Genomic DNA, 20862 nt, shown 5'->3' with positions numbered 1-20862 from the left:
TGGATGGATGTAAAATTAAAAATAATAATAAATAAAAATAAATGAATAAGGGGGAAAATCCCATTAAAAATAATAAAATAAAAATACAAGAAAGGAAAGGCGATCATAGTATAATAGTAGCCTATACAGTAAAATATATTTACTTACATAATAATAATATAAAAATTGAATTCTAGGGGTGCCTGGGTGGCTTAGTCGGTTAAGCGTCCGACTTTGGCTCAGGTCATGATCTCACAGTTTGTGAATTCAAGCCTAGTGTCAGGCTCTGTGCTGACAGCTCAGAGCCTGGAGCCTGCTTCAGATTCTGTGTCTCCTTCTCTCTCTCTGCCCCTACTCCACTTGCTCTCTCTCTCTCTCTCAAAAGTAAACATTAAAAAAATTCTTTAACTGAATTCTGACTTTACTAAAATTATGGCCATTATTCAAAGAAAAGGAGGAAATTTGGAGGGTGGTACAGAGCCAAGTCCTTAATTATCATAAAAGGAAGTCAGTAGAAAATGTCTAAAACTTAGGGATCAAGTGAAAACAGTATACTGAAGTTAATTAATACCAGAAGAGATATCTCAGGGGTAGGGAGAAAAGGACAGGGCAGGAGAGTTATTTTATAACTATGCGCATACACTGTATTGTATTGACAATATTTTTTAAAGTAATAATAAACATTTTTTAAGTTGATGAAACAAAAAAATTTAATGGCTTTAAAAAATTTTTTAAAAAGGCAGCTCTCAAAGGGAAGTTTACAGTGATAAATGCATTTACATCAGGAAAAAAACAAGATCTCAAATAAACAGCCCAACGTTACACCTCAAGAAATTAGAAAAAGAACAAACTAAACCCAAAGTTAACCAAAGAAGGAAATAATAAAGATTAGAACATAAATAAATGAAATAGAGAACAGGAGAAGAATAGAAAAGATTAATAAACTAAGAGCTGGCTTTTTGAAAAGATAAACAAAACTGACAAACCTTTGGCTCTACTAACCAAGAAAAAAGATAGAGGGCCAGGAGTGCTCAGGTAGCTCAGTTGGTTGAGCATCCTCCTCTTGATTTCAGCTCAGGTCATGATTCCAAAGTCATGGTATCCCATGGGGCTACACACTGATCATGGAGCCTGCTTGGGATTATCTCTCCCCCTTTCTCTTTGCCTCTTCCCTACTCTCACTCTCTCTCAAAAAAATAAATAAATAAATAAATAAACATTAAAAAAAAAAAAGATAGAGGGCCAAATAAATAAAATTATAAATGAAAGGAGAGATATTACAACTGATACCATACAAAGGATCATGAGACAACTATAAACAATTATACACCAACAAACAAATTAGACAACCTAGAAGAAATGGAGAAATTCCTAGAAACATACAACCTACCAAGAGTAAATCAGAAAGAAATCTGAACAGACCAATAATGAGTAAGGAGATTAAATCAGTAATCAAAAATCTTCCAACAAAGAAAAGCCCAGGACCAAAAGATTTCACTGATGAAGTCTATGAAACATTTAAAAAATTAATGGCAATCCTTTCAAACTCTTCTCAAAAAAGCAAAGAGGAGGGAACACTCCCAAACTGATTTTATAAAGCTGGCATTACAGTGATACCAAAGCCAGACATTACAAAAAAAGACAGGCCAATATTCCTGATGAATATAGATTCATATTTCTTCAACATAATATGAGCAAACCAAATTCAAAAGTACATTAAAGGGGATCATATACCATGCAAGTGTGGTTCAACATACACAAATCAATAAATGGGATGCATTGCAAGACAAAAGTTATGAGATCGTCTCAACAGATGCAGAAAAAGCATTTGAGAAACTCTGCATCCATTTATGATAAAAATTCTCAGTAGATTGACATCAACATAACAAAGGCCACATATGACAAGATGCACCATACTCAATGGTGAAAAGCTGAAAGCTTTTCCAATAAGATCAGGAACAAGTGTGCCTACTCTCACCATTCCTATTTAACATAACACTGGAAGTCCTAGTCAGTGCATCAGGCAGGAAAAAGAAATAAAAAGCAACCAAGTCAGAAAGAAGTAAAAATGTCTGTTTGCATATGAAATCCTATAGTCTACCAAAAAACTGTCAGAACAATTCAATGAATTCAGTCAAGCTGCAGAATACAAAACTAGCATAGAAAAATAAGTTGTTTTTCTAAAACTAAAAACAAATCACCTGAAAAAGAAATAAAGAAAATAATCCCATTCACAATAGCATCAAAAACAATAAAAGACTTATGAATAAATTTAACCAAGGAGAGAAAAGATCTTTACACTGAAAATTAAAAGTCATCATGAAAGAAATTGAGGAAGATACAAATAAATAGAAAGGGATCTTGTGTTCATGGGTTGTAAGAATTAATATTGTTAAAATGCCTATACTATCCAGAGCCACCTACAGATTGAATGCAATCCCTATCAAGATTCCAATGGCATTTTTTTTTACAGAAATAGAAAAAGCATTCCTAAGATTCATATAAAAACACAATAGACCCCAAATAGCCAAAGCTGAAAAAGACCAACAAAGTGGGAGGCATCACATTTCCAGATTTCAAACCATATTACAAAACTATAGTAACCAAAACAGTATGATAACTGGCATAAAAACAAACACATAGACCAATAGAACAGAGTCAAGAGCTCAGAAATAAATCCATGCAAAGATGGTGAACTAATATTCAAGAGGAGAACAAAGAATACCCAATAGGAAAAGGATAGTCTCTTCAATAAATGGTGCCAGGAAAACTGAATATTCATATGCCAAAGAATGAAACTGGACCTCTGAATTATACCACTCTCAAAAATTAACTCCAAATGGATTAGACTTAGGCATAAGACCGGATACCATAAAACTCTTTGAAAGTTGCTAAGAGAATACATCTTAAATGTTCTCAACAGACACACATACAATTGTAAAACTAAGTGAGGTGATGGATATGTTAACTAACCTTAGCTGGTAAACATTTTGTAATATATACGTATATCAAGTCATCATGCCATATATCTTAAACTCACACAATATGTCAACACTTTTCAATAAGGCTGGAAAAACTTTTAAATTAAAAAAAAATGCAACAAGTACATACAATGGAATACTATACTCAGCAGTAAAATGGAATGAACTATCAGATAATTCCCAAATAATCATGCCGAGTAAAAGAAATAAAAAATAGGAGGGGTTGTGAAGGAAATGAAGAATCTTTTGAGGGGTGAATATGTTCATTATCTTGATTGTTGTGATGGTTTTATAGGCATGTATAAGTGTCAAAATTTATTAAATTGTCCACTTTATTTTTTAAGTAGGCTTCATGCCCAATATGGGTCTTGAACTCACAACCCAGAGATCAAGAGTCGCTTGCTCTCCCAACTGAGCAAGCCAGGCACCCCTTAAATTGTCCACTTTAAATACATGCAGTTCACTCTGTGTCATTCATATCTCAATTAAATTTTTAAAGTGTATATGTAATTTTTTATGATTCCCTGCCCTAACCAAATTTTGATTATCCAACTGTACTAGTCTGCTCAGGCTTCCATAACAAAATACCACTGATTGAGTGGCTTAAACAATAGAAATTTATTTTCTCATATTTCTGGAGGCTGGAAGTCCAAGATCTAGGTCTCAGCAGGTTGGTTTCTGTTGAGCTCTCTCGTCCTGGGTTCCCGGTGGCTGCCTTCTCATCGTGTCCTCAAAGTGGCCTTTCCTCTGGGCATGCACAGAGAGTATCTTGTGTCTCTTCCTCTTCTTACAGTACACCAGTCCTATTGGATTAAGACCCCTTCCTTATGACCTTATTTAACCCTAATTACCTCCTTGAAGATCTTATCTCCAAACACTGTCACATTGGGAGGGCTTCAACACATGAATTTTAGCAGGGGATATAATTCAGTCCATAACACCAACCAACTACAGGTCCCATTTGTGTCAAATGAGACGGTTTGTGCTCTACTTACTCATTCACTCCCTAACACTTTCAGCACCAGGTTTCAACAGTATCTGACAGTGTCATCTGTGATCTGTGAGGATAATCTGCTTTTCTCTACCCATTACCTGGAAGCAATGAAATCTATACCAAATAAAACTACAAACTAGCTTTTCTTTCATTTCCTATCCGTATTCATAAGGCTAGGACTGTATTATTGTAAACTCACTTATATAACAACTATACTGTAGATTTTTCTTAGAATTCTATCTGCAATTTGCTCTGAATTTTATTACCCATTAATTATAAACACAATGAATAACAACCATTACTACTAATCACTATAATAAACAGATGAATCACTCAAACAAATGTACAAACTTTTTATTTAGAATTAGAGACTCAAATACAAATTAAATAAGTACAATACAAAATATTAAGCCTTCATAAAACAGATCATAACCACTTTAAATCATCTATTTCTAAAACAAAATTAAAGAGAAATCTAAAAATGGTCTAAACTCAAATTATTTTTAAACTCTTATTGTCAACATTAAAATTATCACAAAACGCTTAAAGAAATTTAACTGGAAAATGAACAAAGCCACTACTGAGAGATTCCTGCTATCTACTATTTCTATTAAGGAATGAAAATATAGTATGATTTCTACTCATTCACAAATAAAATGCACCTCATTTTAAAAAGACTATCTATTTTACTCCAAGACTGTGAGAACTGCTTTGTTTACTTGACTTTTATTTTTAATATGGCACAATAGGTTTGATCAGTGTAAGCAATATCACCAGAAATATTTAGAATGTTCATTTTTATGAACAAAAGAATCACATATTTTAGAAGTTAAAATATTACAATATAGTAAATATCATTAATAAGGTACATGACAAAATAAAGATATACATTAAAAATTAAGTCTTTTTCTTTCATTTATGAATGGGAAACTGATCAAACTCATGCTATACTTTCCCTTTTTACTCCAGAAAAAAAAAAGGTTTTATAGTTTATATTATTGTTATAAATCCAAATCTAAGAATCTGCACCAAAAAAGTACCAAGGAGATAGTATACTATCTTAAGCTCATATTGTTTCTGAAAATACTTATAAAAGTAAAACTAGACTTGTATTAAGTAGATAACAGGAAAATACTAATACAGTGTTTACATATTTAAAATAACCCAAAACAAAAATAAAAGAAAAATCCACACTCAAGAATGGTACCCACATTATTTAAGAATAAAGTTATTTCCATATATGCAAACAAGTGTGGGGTTAAATATTTCCCTAAAACATGCATATTATGAGGCCTTTCATATTTAAGCTTATAAAACCAAACTATATTGTGTTTATATCAATTATCATGATGGGACATTTTAAAACTCTGACATCTGTTGTTCTGTAAAACTGAAGATGAAATATAAACAAACTCAGGATCTCACTAGAAAATCTTAGATATCTCCGCAACCTGTCATATTTTTCCATGAAATAAATGTACTCCAAGATGCAATTGTTCTTCAAAATTTTTAATTTCTATGACTGATCTTTAAAAACTATTTAAATTAGGGGCACCTGGGTGGCTCGCTGAGGTCAGCACGGAGCCTGCTTCGATGCTCTGTCCCCTCTCCTCTGCCCCTCCCCCACTCATGCTCTGTTCCTCAAAAAAAAAAAAAATAAAACATTTAAAAACCATTTAAATTAAATCACATTTCTTGGAGAAAATTTACTTAAGAGTTCTTAATGACTTAGCCTTTTTCTATGAGCAATTTTGCTTCAAGTGGTAGAGTTCAAGCCCAGTTAGAAGTTTGGGGTTTTTTTGTCTTTCAAAAAGATTTTCCTACGGACTTACTAAATGTAAAATTAATAGTGTATGATAAATTTTGGAATACAGTAATTCTTAAGTTTTCAGTTTATTACAACTAACTAGCTATAACATCAAGCAAGTTACTTAACTTTTCTGTGCCTTAGTTTCATCTTTAAAACAAAGAGATTAGAACAGATAATCTCTAAAATTCCTTCCAATTTTCACATGGTAGGATTCTATGTTTCTAGAAGAATAGCTCATTGATATACTGAATTTTCCATACAGCAAGAAAATGGATACGAACTAAAGTAGCACAGCTAAACTAATCTCCTATAAGAAAAAACACAAAGACCATGTTAAAGTTCAACTTCCCAAACTTTACTAGACCCATTCTCTCTAGCCAGACCAATGCACTGCCCATAGAGATAACATCAAATATCTTACATAAGGTATTTTAAATTACACTGTAAAACCTATTAAAATATATTAAGTCTATGCCACAGTTTTCTTGCATTCTAATTTACATCATTTTCATTCTATCTACATCCAAAATGATCTGTACAGTTAAGGTAGGGGTCTACTTAATATTCTTGCACTTCAAAACACTAGTAAAGTTCTATCAAATGAAGAGCAAAACATTAAGCCTTATCATAATCTGCCAAGTTTAAAATAAAAGTACACTAATGCTATTTATGGGCTAGAAAAACAAGGGAAAGGTAAAAAAGGAAATCTTGCTGACAAATGCTGATGTTCAAATGAATTTAGGTGTGTTTTGCCATTTCTCAGAAAAGGGGCAAAAGTCAGCAGAAACCTACGTAGGCAATACTGAACTATGACATTTCAGGAACTTTTATGAGAAATTAATTTTCCATGAACAGCACTTTAGTATTAGTGCAGTGCAAGTTGGTTTTTCTGTGTCTAACTATGGGCAGCAAATGAGGCACTTAACTGTAAAAATAGAAAAATAGGGTATATTTAAGAAGAAATTCAAAATCACTCATAAAAGATAATTAGCATTATTCAAAAAGTAAAAAATTCTATTTTTATTAACATGCATTCAATGTTACACATGCTTCACTAGGGAAAATTTTCAATGTAAGATGACTGATTTAGAAGAGACAGAAAATATTTCCTTTTCAAAAGATTCCGGATTTCTGAGAATGAAATACAAGTCTTCTCAACCTGAGTGCTACATATTTATAAACAGAGAAAAATACATTTTACCCACACTGGAGAAATGTTCCTAACTATCAACAAAGTATAACATGTGATCCCTGACTTTATTCGTGAAGGATCAGAAGTTATTATTTTATATAACTTCAAAGAAGGAGATCTAGTGACTGTAACAGAAAAATGAATTTTGATATTTAGCACCTAAATTTAGAGAACACTTAAGTATTGCCATAGTTTTAAATAGTTGTATGTCCAGAGATCGGGGGAAATCAGATAGTGTAGTTCAAGGATACTTTAACATTCTCAAAGATTAAAATACCAAACTTCCTTGATTTGCAAATGCATCCATCTATAACACTCAAACACAATATTATCATCTCTTCCTGAAGCTACTGATCTATATTCTTCTTAACAAGAAACAAGTGAGGTTTATTTTTTCTTAGCCACCATTAAACTGTCTTCCAAATGTGGCACTTTTTCAGAAATTTGTTTAGAAAATAGTCCTTTAAAAAAAGTCATTCATATTCTATCACTAATACTGTTTTAAATGTTCTTCACTATGAGGCAGAGGCCAAAAAATGAAGTAAATGGCCATGGACCTTCTGCTGAAATACATAAGCAAATATAAAGCAGGATCAGAGAAGATGAACATAGTATGTTGGCACAAAAATGGTTATCTGTAGGGTAAAAAAGCACTGAATGAAAAGACAATATCTGCTATGACATTATTCCAAGTGAATGGAACCTAGCATCTGCTCTCTTCATATCTAAGAGAAAATTCTTGTATTGTCTCTTTAAATAAGCTTGATTTTAATGCTAGATGGAACACTTTGCTTCATATGTTAAAACTAATACATGACATTAAAGTTTTCCATGAGACAATTTAATTGTCTTCCTCTGAAACAATTGTTTTCCTCTGAAAAATCCTCTAATCTTACTTTTTCTCCCTATTTGCTGATAAGAAGGCTTTCCTTGACTCATAAGGGAGGGAAAGGGGAAAGGCTTAGAAATATATGTTCTTATTCCAAGGAGGCTGGAAAATTTCTGGAGTTCATTTATATTCACTTTAACAAACTGTATTCCTTACTACATAATTAATCTCCTGACATACAGAAAAATCTAAATTCTCTTACTTATACCTTTAAGGTAAATTGTTCTATTTTCTTGAAGATATTGTAGTTTGTTTTTGAAAGGCAATGAGTACATTGAAAAACAGGAACACTGTTGATGCAATTCAGTTGTTGGGAAATAAAGTGCACATAGCTTTCAATATAAATATTGTTTGATAGATTACAACTAAGAGCTCACAAAATCAAAACAAAGAGTCAGCTCAGTATCTAGAATATGGAAAACATGAGACAAGAATACAAATTCTATACAAATAGTAACAAAATGGGGATGATAGTCCCCTTCAAAAAAAAAAGGGGGGGCAAGTGAAAATGGTAAAAGTAGATTTCTGCTTCCCAAGCAACCACACATGCTACACAGTAATACCAACATGCAGTACCTGAAATGCAGACTCACAGTCTGACTGTTGCCCTTGAACTTCAGCATTTAATTTACAATTTTCTGGTGCCTGGCTGATTTCATCTTGCAAAGCAGGAGATATGCCATGAGAATCATCTACAGAAGTGCTGTCAGACAAGGCATCTAACTTTTCAGGGGAAGGAGCAATATGAAGCTTACTATCTCCTGTGCCTTCCTCCAAATTTGTCCTCTCCTCAGCATCTTCTAGCTGTTGAACTGAAGTTAAATACTGCTCAAGTAGACTACTATCCTGCTCGTTGTTTAAACTCTCCTTACTCCATTCACCATGTTCATCGCTAACATCCCCTACATCAGACTCTTTGCCGTATTTGACTGTGTCAATGGAATTCTCCATTATGGAACTTTCACTGCCTTCTGTGGAACTTTTTTCAAAATCCAAAGAATCCTGCAAACGGTGAACATGCTCTGTTAGGGAAGAATGAAAACCAGAGTCTGGAAATTCTGGTAAGGATTTCTCTTGAGGAGCCTCATCAGGCGCAATAAACCAGTCAGGATTTTGATCAGAAGAGGGCTCCTGACTTTGGGTGAGTAACGGAGGCTTACATGGCACTAGAGTACTTGATACAGGAGGAACATCAGTATGCCAGGAACTTAGACGCTGATCCATCATCTGCTGCCAAGCTTGTAGAGACCTTACCTACAAACCAAAGGATATAGTTTTATTATAAAATAAAAGTCACGCCTGTTTTACAATGTTCTTTAAGCTTTCTTCCCAATACTCATGAAGGTGATAAATGGCAGACGGCAGAACTTGAGTTAGAAATGGCCTGACTCCCCTTACCCCTCCCATAGCACTCCCAGCCTAAAGCAGGCTGGCACAAGTGGTGCACATCCTTGGTAACAGAAGGTCCTCACCAGGAGAGTTAGGATGGGCCAAAGCAATTCTCTTGTTGCTACTGGAAGAACTATCAGAAGCACAACAGCACATGACTAAGGGGTAAATAATGTGCTGAGTATGAACTGAAGTCTATTGAATAAGACAGATTAGAGCCTATTATAAGTAGATTCTCTAAAATAAAAATCTCATTGTAGATATCCATTTAAGGTAAGAGTTTTTAAACATTATCTAACAATATATAGCATATACAACTCTAAAATACCTAAAAATATCCCGGGCACTTGATAACATGACCTTTACATTTTTATATTATAATTAAAATCTCAAAATTTTACAGTTAAATCTGCAACAAGAAAGCAATTATGAATTTTTTAGTTTCCCTTTGACCACCCTCTAAGGTAATCACTGAGAGCAGTGTGATGTGTGTCCTTCCAGACCTTTTACTATGTATTTTTAAATACACACGATGTTTTTAAAATCAAGCAGAACCTTAAGTTCTGCAACTTGCTGTTTTTCACTGAACAATGTTATTCTGGAGATCTTTCCAGGTCATCAGTTCATACCCTTACCTTATTCTGTTTAACTGTTTCATAATGTTCCATGATGTTGTTATTCGATAATTTATTTAACAGCTCCCCTACTATTAGTAATTATAAAACCTTAGAAATCAGTAACTATTTCTTAATTTTGTAGGCAAAATCCTATTATAACAAACTCATTTATAAAAATGTTTTCAAGAAATTATCATTAAGAAATATTTGATGAAAAGGGCACCTAGGTGGCTTAGTCAGTTAAGTGTCTGACTTGGCTCAGGTCATGATCTCACAGTTTGTGAGTTGGAGCCCTGCATCGGGCTCTTTTCCGTCAGCACAAAGCCTGGAGCCTGGGCTTTGGCTCCTCTGTCTCCCTCTCTCTCTCTGCCCCTCCCCTATGCGTGCACACTCCCTCTCTCAAAAATAAATAAACATTAAAAAAATATTTGATGAGATAAAATAACAGTAAAACTGATTGTCTGAACTATCTCTGATGTGTGCTATTATTACAGGATTCAAACTCTCTTTCCTAAGAAGTCATGCATTCTTTTTAGGACATGCATATTGTAGCCATCATATACCATTTTAGCCACCTTATATTCAAATATTCCCAAAAGATAAAACAAGAAAGACAACTACATAAAACTTCCAATTGGGTTTTTTCTCCTTAGTGGAAATTATGACAACATCCCTCAATTTAGTGCTTTCCTTCATCTTTACGGTTTATCTTTGTGACCAAAATTATGAAAATATTTTTCTTGAGATTATATAAAATGTTAACGAAATTCACTGGCCTGGTTCAGAGTTAGTGGCAAAGAACACAGACCATATCCTCAACCTTTAGAAGAAGTGCTTAATATGCCTGAATACTCTATGATTATCTCCATAAATCTAGAATGTTTCTTTGTTCATACATTAGGTAAATCAGCAGGAATGGGTTTACCTGGTTCCAAAGGAATCTGACAGCCTCCTCTTGCACAAATTTTTTAATGCGTTCTTCATCTCTTTCTTTTCTTAATCTACAATAATTCAAAATCCATTACTGACACAACGAAGGGTGCTTTGACTTGCGCCTGTTGTTACAACTAATAAACACTTGTGCTGTCAAGACAATAATCTAGTAACAGCCCTTTCTACTTTTAGAGTATCTAAACTGAAACTAGTTTTAAAGTATGACTCAGTGTAGGGGCGCCTGGGTGGCGCAGTCGGTTAAGCGTCTGACTTCAGCCAGGTCACGATCTCGCGGTCCGTGAGTTTGAGCCCCGAGTCAGGCTCTGGGCTGATGGCTCAGAGCCTGGAGCCTGTTTCCGATTCTGTGTCTCCCTCTCTCTCTCTGCCCCTCCCCCGTTCATGCTCTGTCTCTCTCTGTCCCAAAAAAAATAAATAAACGTTGAAAAAAAATTTTTTTAAAAAATAAATAAAATAAAGTATGACTCAGTGTAGAAGCCAAATGAATATAACTGAAATTCAGATGATACTGGTTCCACAAAGTATTGCCAATGAATAAAAATAAAACAAAATATTAAACGGCTCTTTATCTGGCTGTTATTTCCCAGCCAAGAACACCAAAGACACAGGAGCCTGCAGCAAGGAGTACTTGCTCAAAGCCTCAGAGCAACTGAGGATTAGGATCACAGCTTGACAGCCCTCTTCTAAGAGATTATTAGTAGGACTAATCCCATCAAATTCAGTCCCTGTGTGCCCGTCCCTGACATATTCCTTGCCATTATCAACAGAGCTGCCCTTCCATCACTTCCCCTTATTCATTAAAGTATTAATCTGGGCTCACTGCTGCCCTCTCTATAGGCCTGTCACCAAGCTAAGGCTCCCTTAGTTGTCCATTAACTTCCAGAATGTCACCACTTTTTCTAGCCCCCCCAAGTCCTTCTCCTGTGCTATCTGGGACTCCTCAATTGTAATCAGTAAACTCCCTTAATTTCTCAACCTCTTCTGTGAAATTTTCCTTGACTGAATCAGACATATTGCTGAGGGCACTGTAGCCCTCTCAAGTGGAAGTTATTTTAGGGCACCTGGCTGGCCTAGTTGGTAGAGCATGCGACTCTTGATCTTGGGGCTGTGAGTTCAAGCCACATGTTGTACAGGGAGCCTACTTAAAAAAAAAAAAAGTGGAAGCTATACATCCATACATCAGGGTCAGAAGATAGCTTCTCACTACTGTCAACAAACATTCTTTGCCTTCCTCCTTGAAGAACTCCTGCCATCCTACTAAGTTTCCCCAAACTCTTTTCACATACAGGCCTCCCATTATCTGCCCCCATTCACAAAAGTCTCAGAGCGAGTGTCTCTCAGCTCCATTCCTATCATCATTTCTGGAGACCTCAGCACTCACATGGACGCTGTCCCTCATAATAATCCACCCCACGTCATTCATTCTCACAGTCTCACTAGAGACCCAGTCATTTTAAAAACGATCTCAAGCACCCACACAAACCACTACCTCCTTTCCTCCCAGCCCACTGGCTCTTGTTCCCCCTACGACAATCTGGACATACAGCCTTCATCCAGACCTCCACATTAGCGACCCCCACCTCCTCCTGGCTCTCCTTTTACCTGGTTTAAATCCCAAGATCCACCATTATAAGCATCCCCTCCCAAATATCTTCAGCTCCTTTGTCTCTCTCCCCTATCATATTCACCTGGAAAAAAACCCATTCCTGGCAGAACCAAATTAACCATGCCCAAATCAGAAGAAAACAGCTGAGAGCTACTGATGAAAATCATACAACCTGACCTACTGTCTTCTACTCTTTTTCCTCACATTGTCTGATAATCCTCCATTCTCCTTGTAAGTTCACTTTTAAGATGAATACCTCACAACTCTCTCATTTTCAAATGTTGAGCCTGTCTTCTATATCACCGAAAAAGAAGCGGCATCCATTAGACAGGACTTCCTGTCCCCCAGTATCAAACCTACCACCTTACCTGCTCCTGCTCCTGCTCCTAGCTCAGGCCACTCCCTCTTCTTGTGCACAGATCCTTCTTTCACCTTCTCAAGAACTTCAACCCCCAAGAACTTCAACTTCTCCTTTCCTTCCTCTGCATTATCCGTTTTTCCCTACTTACTGAATCATTCCATCAACACATAAACATGCTCTGTATCTCCCATCTTTTTTTAAAATTTACTTGAGACAGAGAGAATGGGGGAAAGGGGCAGAGGAAGAGAGAAAGAGAGACAGAGAGACACAGAGAGAGAGAGAGAGAGAGAGAGAGAGAGAGAGTCTTAAGCAGACTCCACGCGCAGTGCAGAGCCTAATGTGGGACTTAATCCCACAATCATGGGATCATAACCTGAGCTGAAATCAAGAGTCAGAAGCTCAATCAACTGAGCCACCCAGGGGCTTTAGGTTCTTTAAAAGAGAATTTTCCTGGCGTGTCTGGGTGGCTCAGTTGGTTAACTGTCTGACTCTTGATTTCAGTTCAGGTCATGATCTCACAGTTCGTGAGTTCAAGCCCTGTATCAGGCTCACACTAACAGTGCGGACATGCTTGGGATTCTCTTTCTCCCTCTTTCTCTGCCCCCTCCCCACCTGGATGGCTCAGTCAGTTAAGTGTCCAACTTCTACTCAGGTCATGACTTTGTGGTTCACGGGTTCAAGACACGCGTTGGGCTCTGTGCTGACAGCTCAGAGTCTGGAGCCTGCTTCAGATTCTGTGTCTCCCTCTCTCTCTGCCCCTCCCCTGCTCGCACTCTGTCTCTCTCTCTCTCTCAAAAATAAACATTAAAATATTGTTTTAAATAAATAAAATAGAAATTTCCTTAATTTCAGATTCTCCTCCAGCAACAACTCCTCTGTTCTTTTCCTCAAGCAACATACTCCAAAAGAATTGGCTACACTCATTCTTCACCTCTCATTCACTATTCAACCCATTCCAAACTGTCTGATTCCACTTTGTCACTGAAGCTCCTCTTAGGAAATTCACTGGGCAGGAAAGGGTTAATTCAGCTAGCTTGGGATCTTCAAACCCTACACATTCCAAAGATAAGACCGGCCTTGACTGGGTCTGGGAAATAATATCCAAGCCTTCGAAATATCCTGTTGATAAGAGTATCTTTGTATATGTGGGCCTTGGGGCCAAACCAGATAGTTTATGCTAACAATGTGCTTTTAGGCGAATACCTGTTTTGTTCACCTGTGGCCCTGATACAGACACTGTAGCAGTCTGCCCTTATGTAAGGGGCTAAGGTCTAAGTAATTAAGGTTAGTCACACAGGCACTCAATGCTATGTGACTGATGCCCAATAAAAACCCTGCATATCAGGGCTTCAGTGAGCTTTCCTGGTTGGCAATACTTCATATGTGTTGTCACACATCATTGCCATGAGATTCAAGCCCTATCTGTACTACTCCACTGGAAGAAGACAACTAGAAGGCTGTGCCTGGTCTCTCCGGGACTCTGCCCTATACACCTTTTTTCTTTGCTGACTTTAATCAGTACCCTCTCACTGTAATACACCAGAGTCATGAATAGAATAGCTTTCCTGAGTTCTGTGAGTCTGTTTAGCAAATCATGAAACTCAAGAACAGCCCTAAGGTCCCCCCGTATAGTCGCCAATAACTTCCAGCTTCTAAATTCTCTGTCCTCCCTACGGCACCTTTCTTCTCTCCTAAAACACTTCCCTATCAAAGCTGAGACACACAGGGTGCCTAGGTGGCTCAGGTGGTTGAGCACCCAACTTGGGCTCAGGTCATGATCTCGCAGTTCGTGAGTTCGAGCCCTGCATCGGGCTCTGTGCTGACAGCTCAGAGCCTGAAGCCTGCTTCGGATTCTGTGTCTCCCTCTCTCTCTGCCCCTTCCCCACTCATGTTCTGTCTCTGTCTCTCAAAAATGAATAAACGTTCAAAAAAAAAAATTTTTTTAAACGCTGAGACACACATTCTCCCTATTTTTCTACCACACTGGGTGTCCCTTCTCAATGTCTTTCACTGCCTCCTCCTCTTCCAACTGATAATATCAATAAATATTGCTAGTGGCAATACTAATACTCAAAATAAATTTATGAAGTCCTAATTCTCTTGGGTGGCAGTCAGTAAAACATGTGAGCCCCAGAAGTGAGGAATAATTCCTACCATTGCCCCAGAATTTTAGTCCCTTCTAAATCCTCACTCCTTAATTCTCTCTTCACTTACTGGGTTCTATGTATACTTTCTCATCTTCTCATTTCTATATTTATTCAGTTCCTTTACATTTTCTATACCTTTCTAAAGTTTAAAAACATCTTTAAGACAAGTAATCACTCAACATTTACTGCTATACTGCATCAATGAACTAAGTGCTGAGCTAGAGATGGAGACATATGCATTTGGCAGCTTGTCTTCAAAATGCTTTCCATATGTTCTAGATCAGGAAACCAAGAGTGTCAACACGGTATGAAGTGTCCTGACCACAGCAGCGATGGTTCAATGTTCTGAATCAACTCTAAGACTCTGACACTCCCAAACCAACAAAACAGCACCTAAACAAGGACTTTTGGCCCACCTCCTTATTTCTTCAGTTAAGCAAACAATGTGCTCCTGCATTCTACGCAGCCGGATTTCATGACGCACATCTTTAGCTTGGGGGTTATAGCTCCTGGTATAAAAGCCTCGCCAACAGGCCTGAAGTTTGGTGGCTGCTTCATTCAATTTCTGCAGGGAAACTTTATCTTGTCCAAAAGCAACAGGTCTCTGGGTTAAAACTCCGCAGGGAAGTTTCTCTGAAGCTGATTGAGATACGGTTTCTTCACTGTCTGGCAGCGTATGGAAGACATTGTGTCCAACCGACTCAGGAAAAGATATAAGACTATGGGTATCATCCTTCAAGACAGCATTGGTTACTGTTGGCTCCAGACAAGGTAACAGCCCACCTTCCTCATTTACCTCTGTACTAACAGCACTTTCCGTAGTTTGAGCAGAATTCTCACTTCCAGTCCAAAAAGCCTTTTCTTCTTCCTTACTGAAGTCTTGGTTTTCCAGCCCTTTCAAAGACTCATCTGCAACACCATCATCTTCTAGGCCCAAGTTAATGCCTTGCAGCCTCAGCTCAACTGTAGGTGATACTGGAGACAGTCCTGATGGAACTGGCATAAAAGTAGACTCTGAAGAGAGAAGACTACAGTTTAACTTGTCCTCATCTGTCTGTATGTCTTCCAAGTGCAGGTCATTTCGGGAATATCTTGTAGTGTGTACAGAGGCTGGAAAGTTATTCTTAACAGCATGTAATTGATCATCATTACTGTTAGTCCCAACCCAAGAATTGACTTGGATGACGGGTTCTAGAAGAATCAACAAAATATCATTGAAACCACTAAATATTTAAAGAGGTATTTTTTTAGTTTTATCTTTGTAATGAAATCTAACCCCTAAAATATAGTAAATAAAATGCCTTCAGTGATTTCCTCCAATATGCCTAAAACATCAAAGACTTAAGAAAATGAATTCTTGCAATAATCATGGGAAAAATCAAAGTATCCGGTCACTACAAAAGGTAGCAACTCTGAATGTTTTTTCTCTGAACGTTTTTTAAGAATTAAAATTGAAGCACAGTGAAAGAAACAATCAACAAAACAAAAAGGCAACCTACTGAATGAAAAAAGATACTTGCAAGTGACATATCCAATAGAGGGTTACTATCCAAAATATATAAAGAACTGATACAACTCAACATCTAAAAAACAAATAATCCAATTAAAAATGGTCAGAAGACATGAACAGACATTTCTCCAAGAGACATCCAGATGGCCAGACACATGAAAAGATGCTCAATATCACTCATCATCAGGGAAATGCAAATCAAAACTACAATGAGATATCACTTCACACCTCTCAGAATTGCTAAAATGGCTAAAATCAAAAATACTAAAAAACAAGTGATGGCAAGGATGTATAGAAAAAAGAACCCTTGTACACTGTGGGTGGGAATGCAAACTGTAGCCACTATAGAAAACACTATGGAGGTTCTTCAAAAAGTTAAACATAGAACTACCCTATGATCTAGAAATCTCACTACTTGGTATTTACCCCAAAAATGCAAAAACACTAATTTAAAGGGATACATGTACCCCTATGTTTACTGCAGCATTATTTACAGTAGTGCTATTATGGAAGCAGCTCAAGTGTGCACTGAATAAAGAAGATGTGACACACACACACACACACACACACACACACACACACACACAATGAAATAACATTCAGCCATCATAAGGAATGAAATCTTGCTATTTGCAATAACATGGATGGATCTAGAGAGTATTATGCTAAGTGAATTAAGTCAGAGAAAGACAAATATCATATGATTTCACTCATATGTGGAATTTTAGAAACAAAACAAATGAGCAAAGGAAGAAAAGAGAGACAGACAAACCAAGAAACAAACTCTTAACTATTGAGAACAAACTGATGGCTACCAGAGGGGAGGTGTGGGGGCGGGGGGCGCGGGCATGGGTGAAATAGGTGATAGGGATTAAGAATATGTTTATCATGATGAGCACTGAGTAATGTACAGAATTGCTGCATCACTATATTGTACACCTGAAACTAATATAACACTGTATGTTAACTATACTGAAATTAAAATTTAAAACGTAATAAAAAATAATACTAAAAACATAATACCAACGACAAAAACAATAATAAACAAAAATTAACACCTTAAAATACAGTAGTTTTACATGTATGCCTGTATAGATACATATATAAAATATAAGACCTAAATGTTCACTTAACAAACAAAAAATTAGGAGAATGTGTACTTTTTTGTTTTATGGTATGCAACAGATCTAACAACTTGGAAGAAAAGGATCAGAGAGCAGTTAATTTCGTACCGCCTTCCTGGACTCTCTGGCCATCTTGAACAGGGCTTGAATGCTCAGGTACAAGGGGTGTTCTTGTTTCAACAGGAGCAAGAGGAGCCAGCTCTTCACTTTGGCTTTGGTTCATCAACTGCCTCTGGTGAAACCTAAAAATCAATAACATCTGATGTGATTTAATACAAACCACAAAAACAAAGCTCTTTTGCTTCTTACATAATACTGTCAAAAACGTAGAAATGTACAAGTTTTTGAAGTAGATATCTTTAATTACTACCAAATCAAACAGTCTCATTTGAGGGGTGCCTGGGTGGCTCAGGCAGTTAAGTGTCTGACTTCAGCTCAGGTCATGAACTTGCAGTTTGTGGGTTTGAGACCCACGTCGGGCTGTGCTGACAGCTCAGAGCCTGGAGCCTGCTTTGGATTCTGTGTCTCCCTCTCTCTTTGTTCCTCACCTGTTCACACTGTGTGTCTTTCTCTCTCTCTCTCTCTCTCTCTCGCTCTCTCAAAAATAAAGATTTAAATAATTTTTTTTAAGAAGTCTCATTTGAAAGCACAGGATAGAAAAGGTTAAGAAACTTATTTTTAATTTTTTTTTAACGTTTATTCATTTTGAGAGACAGAGAGAGACAGAGCATGAGCAGGGAAGGAGCAAACAGAGAGGAAGACACAAAATCCGAAGCAGGCTCCAGGCCTGGGGCAGGGCTCGAACTCACGGACCAGACCTCGAGATCATGATCTTAGCCAAAATTGGACGTTTAACCAACTGAGCCACCCAGGTGCCCCAAGAAACTTTTTTTTTTTAATTTTTTTTTTTCAACGTTTATTTATTTTTGGCACAGAGAGAGACAGAGCATGAACGGGGGAGGGGCAGAGAGAGAGGGAGACACAGAATCGGAAATAGGCTCCAGGCTCTGAGCCATCAGCCCAGAGCCTGACGCGGGGCTCGAACTCACAGACCGCGAGATCGTGACCTGGCTGAAGTCGGACGCTTAACCGACTGCGCCACCCAGGCGCCCCAAGAAACTTATTTTTAACTCACAATCATATAGACACTCTCATAGGAACAAACATGCACAAACACGTGAGGGCAAGACTGTGATTAAAAAAAATAATAACTTTGGTTCTAGCTTCACTTTTTTTTTAACATTTATTTTTGAGAGAGCAGGGGAGGGGCAGAAAGAGAGAGACACAGAGGAGCTGAAGAGGGCTCTGCATTGACAACAGAGCCGGATGTGGGGCTCGAAGTCAAAAACCGTGAGATCATGACCTGAGCCCAAGTGGGACTCTTAGCCAACTGAGCCACCCAGGTGCCCCTTGGCTTCACGTCTTAATATTAGTATTTAAACACCCAGATGAGGGGAACCTGGGTGGCTCAATCCATTAAGCATTAGACTCTTGGTTTTAGGTCATGATCTCACAGTTCACAAGATTGAGCCCCACCTTGGGCTCCATGCTGACAGCAGAGCCGGCTTGGGATCCTCTCCCTCTCTCTCTCTGCCCTACACCTACTCACATGCACTCTCTCTCCCTCTCTCTCTCTCAAAATAAGTAAACTTTAAAAATACCAAAAACCCATATGAAACACCTACACTAAAAGAATAAATATGTATTTTTTAAAAATCCCCTTCTCCCAGGGTGCCTGGGTGGCTCAGTCAGTTGGGCATCCGACCTTCAGCTCAGGTCACAATCTCACTGCTCATGAGTTGGATCACCGCATGGGGCCCTGTGCTGACAGCTCAGAGCCTGGAGCCTGTTTCAGAGTCTGTCTCCATCTCTCTGCCCCCTTCCCTGCTCATGCTTTCTCTCACTCTCTCTCTCTCTGTCTCTCTCCCCTTCTCTCTCTCTCTCTCTCTCAAATATAAAAAATAAGACATAAAAAAAAAAATTTTAAGTTCCCTTCTTCCACAGTGCTTGGCTCTCCCCACTCAGGAAATGACTAACAATGCAAGCTGGACTGCACCACATGGTTTAGTTCCCCAGCAGGACTGCTGCAGTGACGAGGGGCCCAACTACCCAGAAATGTGGGTCACAGTACTTGCCTCTGTCCTACTAACCATGCAGGAAGACTCAGAGATAGTTTCACTTGTGAATTTACCAGCTGCTACAAATAAAGGGGCTTACCTCTGTTTGCTCAGAATCTTCTCTAGTTTGGCATCCTCAGCAGTTTGAAGACCAAGCGTAGAAGTGAGAGGACAGACTGTAGCCAGATACTGGACAAGCTGGATGTGCTGGCCTGGCCGATAGGCCCTCCCCTTGCCTTGACTATAGAGCCATTCAGCTTTCAAACTGGAATCCGGGGATACACAAAAGAGGAGAGGACACCAGAGTAGACAAGATACATTTTGAAGCAATAACCATCTTCCTTCTTAATTTATAGCATCATTGGATGGTTTTCATAAATAAAATCCACATAAGTTCTTTTAAAAAATCTTTCCTTCTGATTCACTCCCTTTACTATCACAATGTTTTAAACCTTTTTACTTGCTTAGGGGCACCTCCACAAAGTTGTACTCATGGTTCCAAAAATCTTTAAGTTATTTTCAAAGAAGCAATGAGTATTTGCTGTCAAACTAAAGTACCTAAATATATCAATTACATTTAAATCCATTAGTTCATACTGATAGCTAAAAAAAAAAAAAAAAAAAAAAAAGCTAATGGGGGTGGGGGCGGTGCCTGGATGGCTCAGTCATTTGAGCATCCAACTCTTGATTTCCACTCAGCTCATGACCCCAGAGTTGTGAGATTGAGCCCTTTGTCCAGCTCCATGCTGTGCTGAGCCTGTTTAGAATTCTCTTTCTCTCTCTCTCTCTCTCTCTCTCTCCCTTGGCCCCTCTCCCCAACTCATGTGCTTGCTCTCTCTCTCAAATAAAAAAATTTTAAAAAGGGGTACCTGGGTAGCTCAGTGTGATTCTGGATTTTGGCTCAGGTCATGATCTCACAGTGAGATCAAGCCCCACATGGGACTGTCTGCTGTCCACACAGACTTCAGATCCTACTTCAGATCCTCTGTCCCCCTCTCTCTCTTTCTCAAAATAAATAAACTTTTTTAAAAAGTCATTTATATAAACAAAAAATTTCTTTAAAGCTGATTGGTCACAGCTAGAAGATGCTAGTGCCCCACCAACTCACTATTTTTAACAATTGGTAAGTAAAGGGTAAGAATTAAATATTATTAATTCTATCTTTCCTATACAAGCTACACCATGGGTGACCAAA

General features: G+C 37.7%; 1 protein-coding gene across 2 annotated transcripts in view; it reads right to left on the bottom strand.

The window, feature by feature from the left end:
* Positions 1-4292: 4292 nt before the first annotated feature.
* The window catches only part of CEP97 (centrosomal protein 97), a 30769-nt gene continuing 14199 nt past the window's right edge, over positions 4293-20862 (bottom strand). The window contains exons 7-11 of one of the 2 annotated variants that reach the window (XM_040484394.1): positions 19768-19932; positions 17662-17792; positions 15333-16107; positions 10777-10852; positions 4293-9099 (exon numbers count right to left, since the gene is read on the bottom strand). In XM_040484394.1, the coding sequence (XP_040340328.1) occupies positions 8395-9099; positions 10777-10852; positions 15333-16107; positions 17662-17792; positions 19768-19932 (1852 nt within the window). In that variant the 3' untranslated portion in view covers positions 4293-8394. Of the gene's footprint in view, positions 9100-10776; positions 10853-15332; positions 16108-17658; positions 17793-19767; positions 19933-20862 lie in introns of both variants that reach the window. The other variant, XM_040484393.1, reaches the window with a different exon arrangement.

Source organism: Herpailurus yagouaroundi, unplaced genomic scaffold (assembly GCF_014898765.1).
Source record: "Herpailurus yagouaroundi ecotype Mexico unplaced genomic scaffold, PumYag 162, whole genome shotgun sequence".
Classification (NCBI taxonomy): domain Eukaryota; kingdom Metazoa; phylum Chordata; class Mammalia; order Carnivora; family Felidae; genus Herpailurus; species Herpailurus yagouaroundi.
The sequence above is the reverse complement of the archived record's forward strand: the minus strand, read 5'-3'. Positions and strand labels throughout refer to the sequence as shown.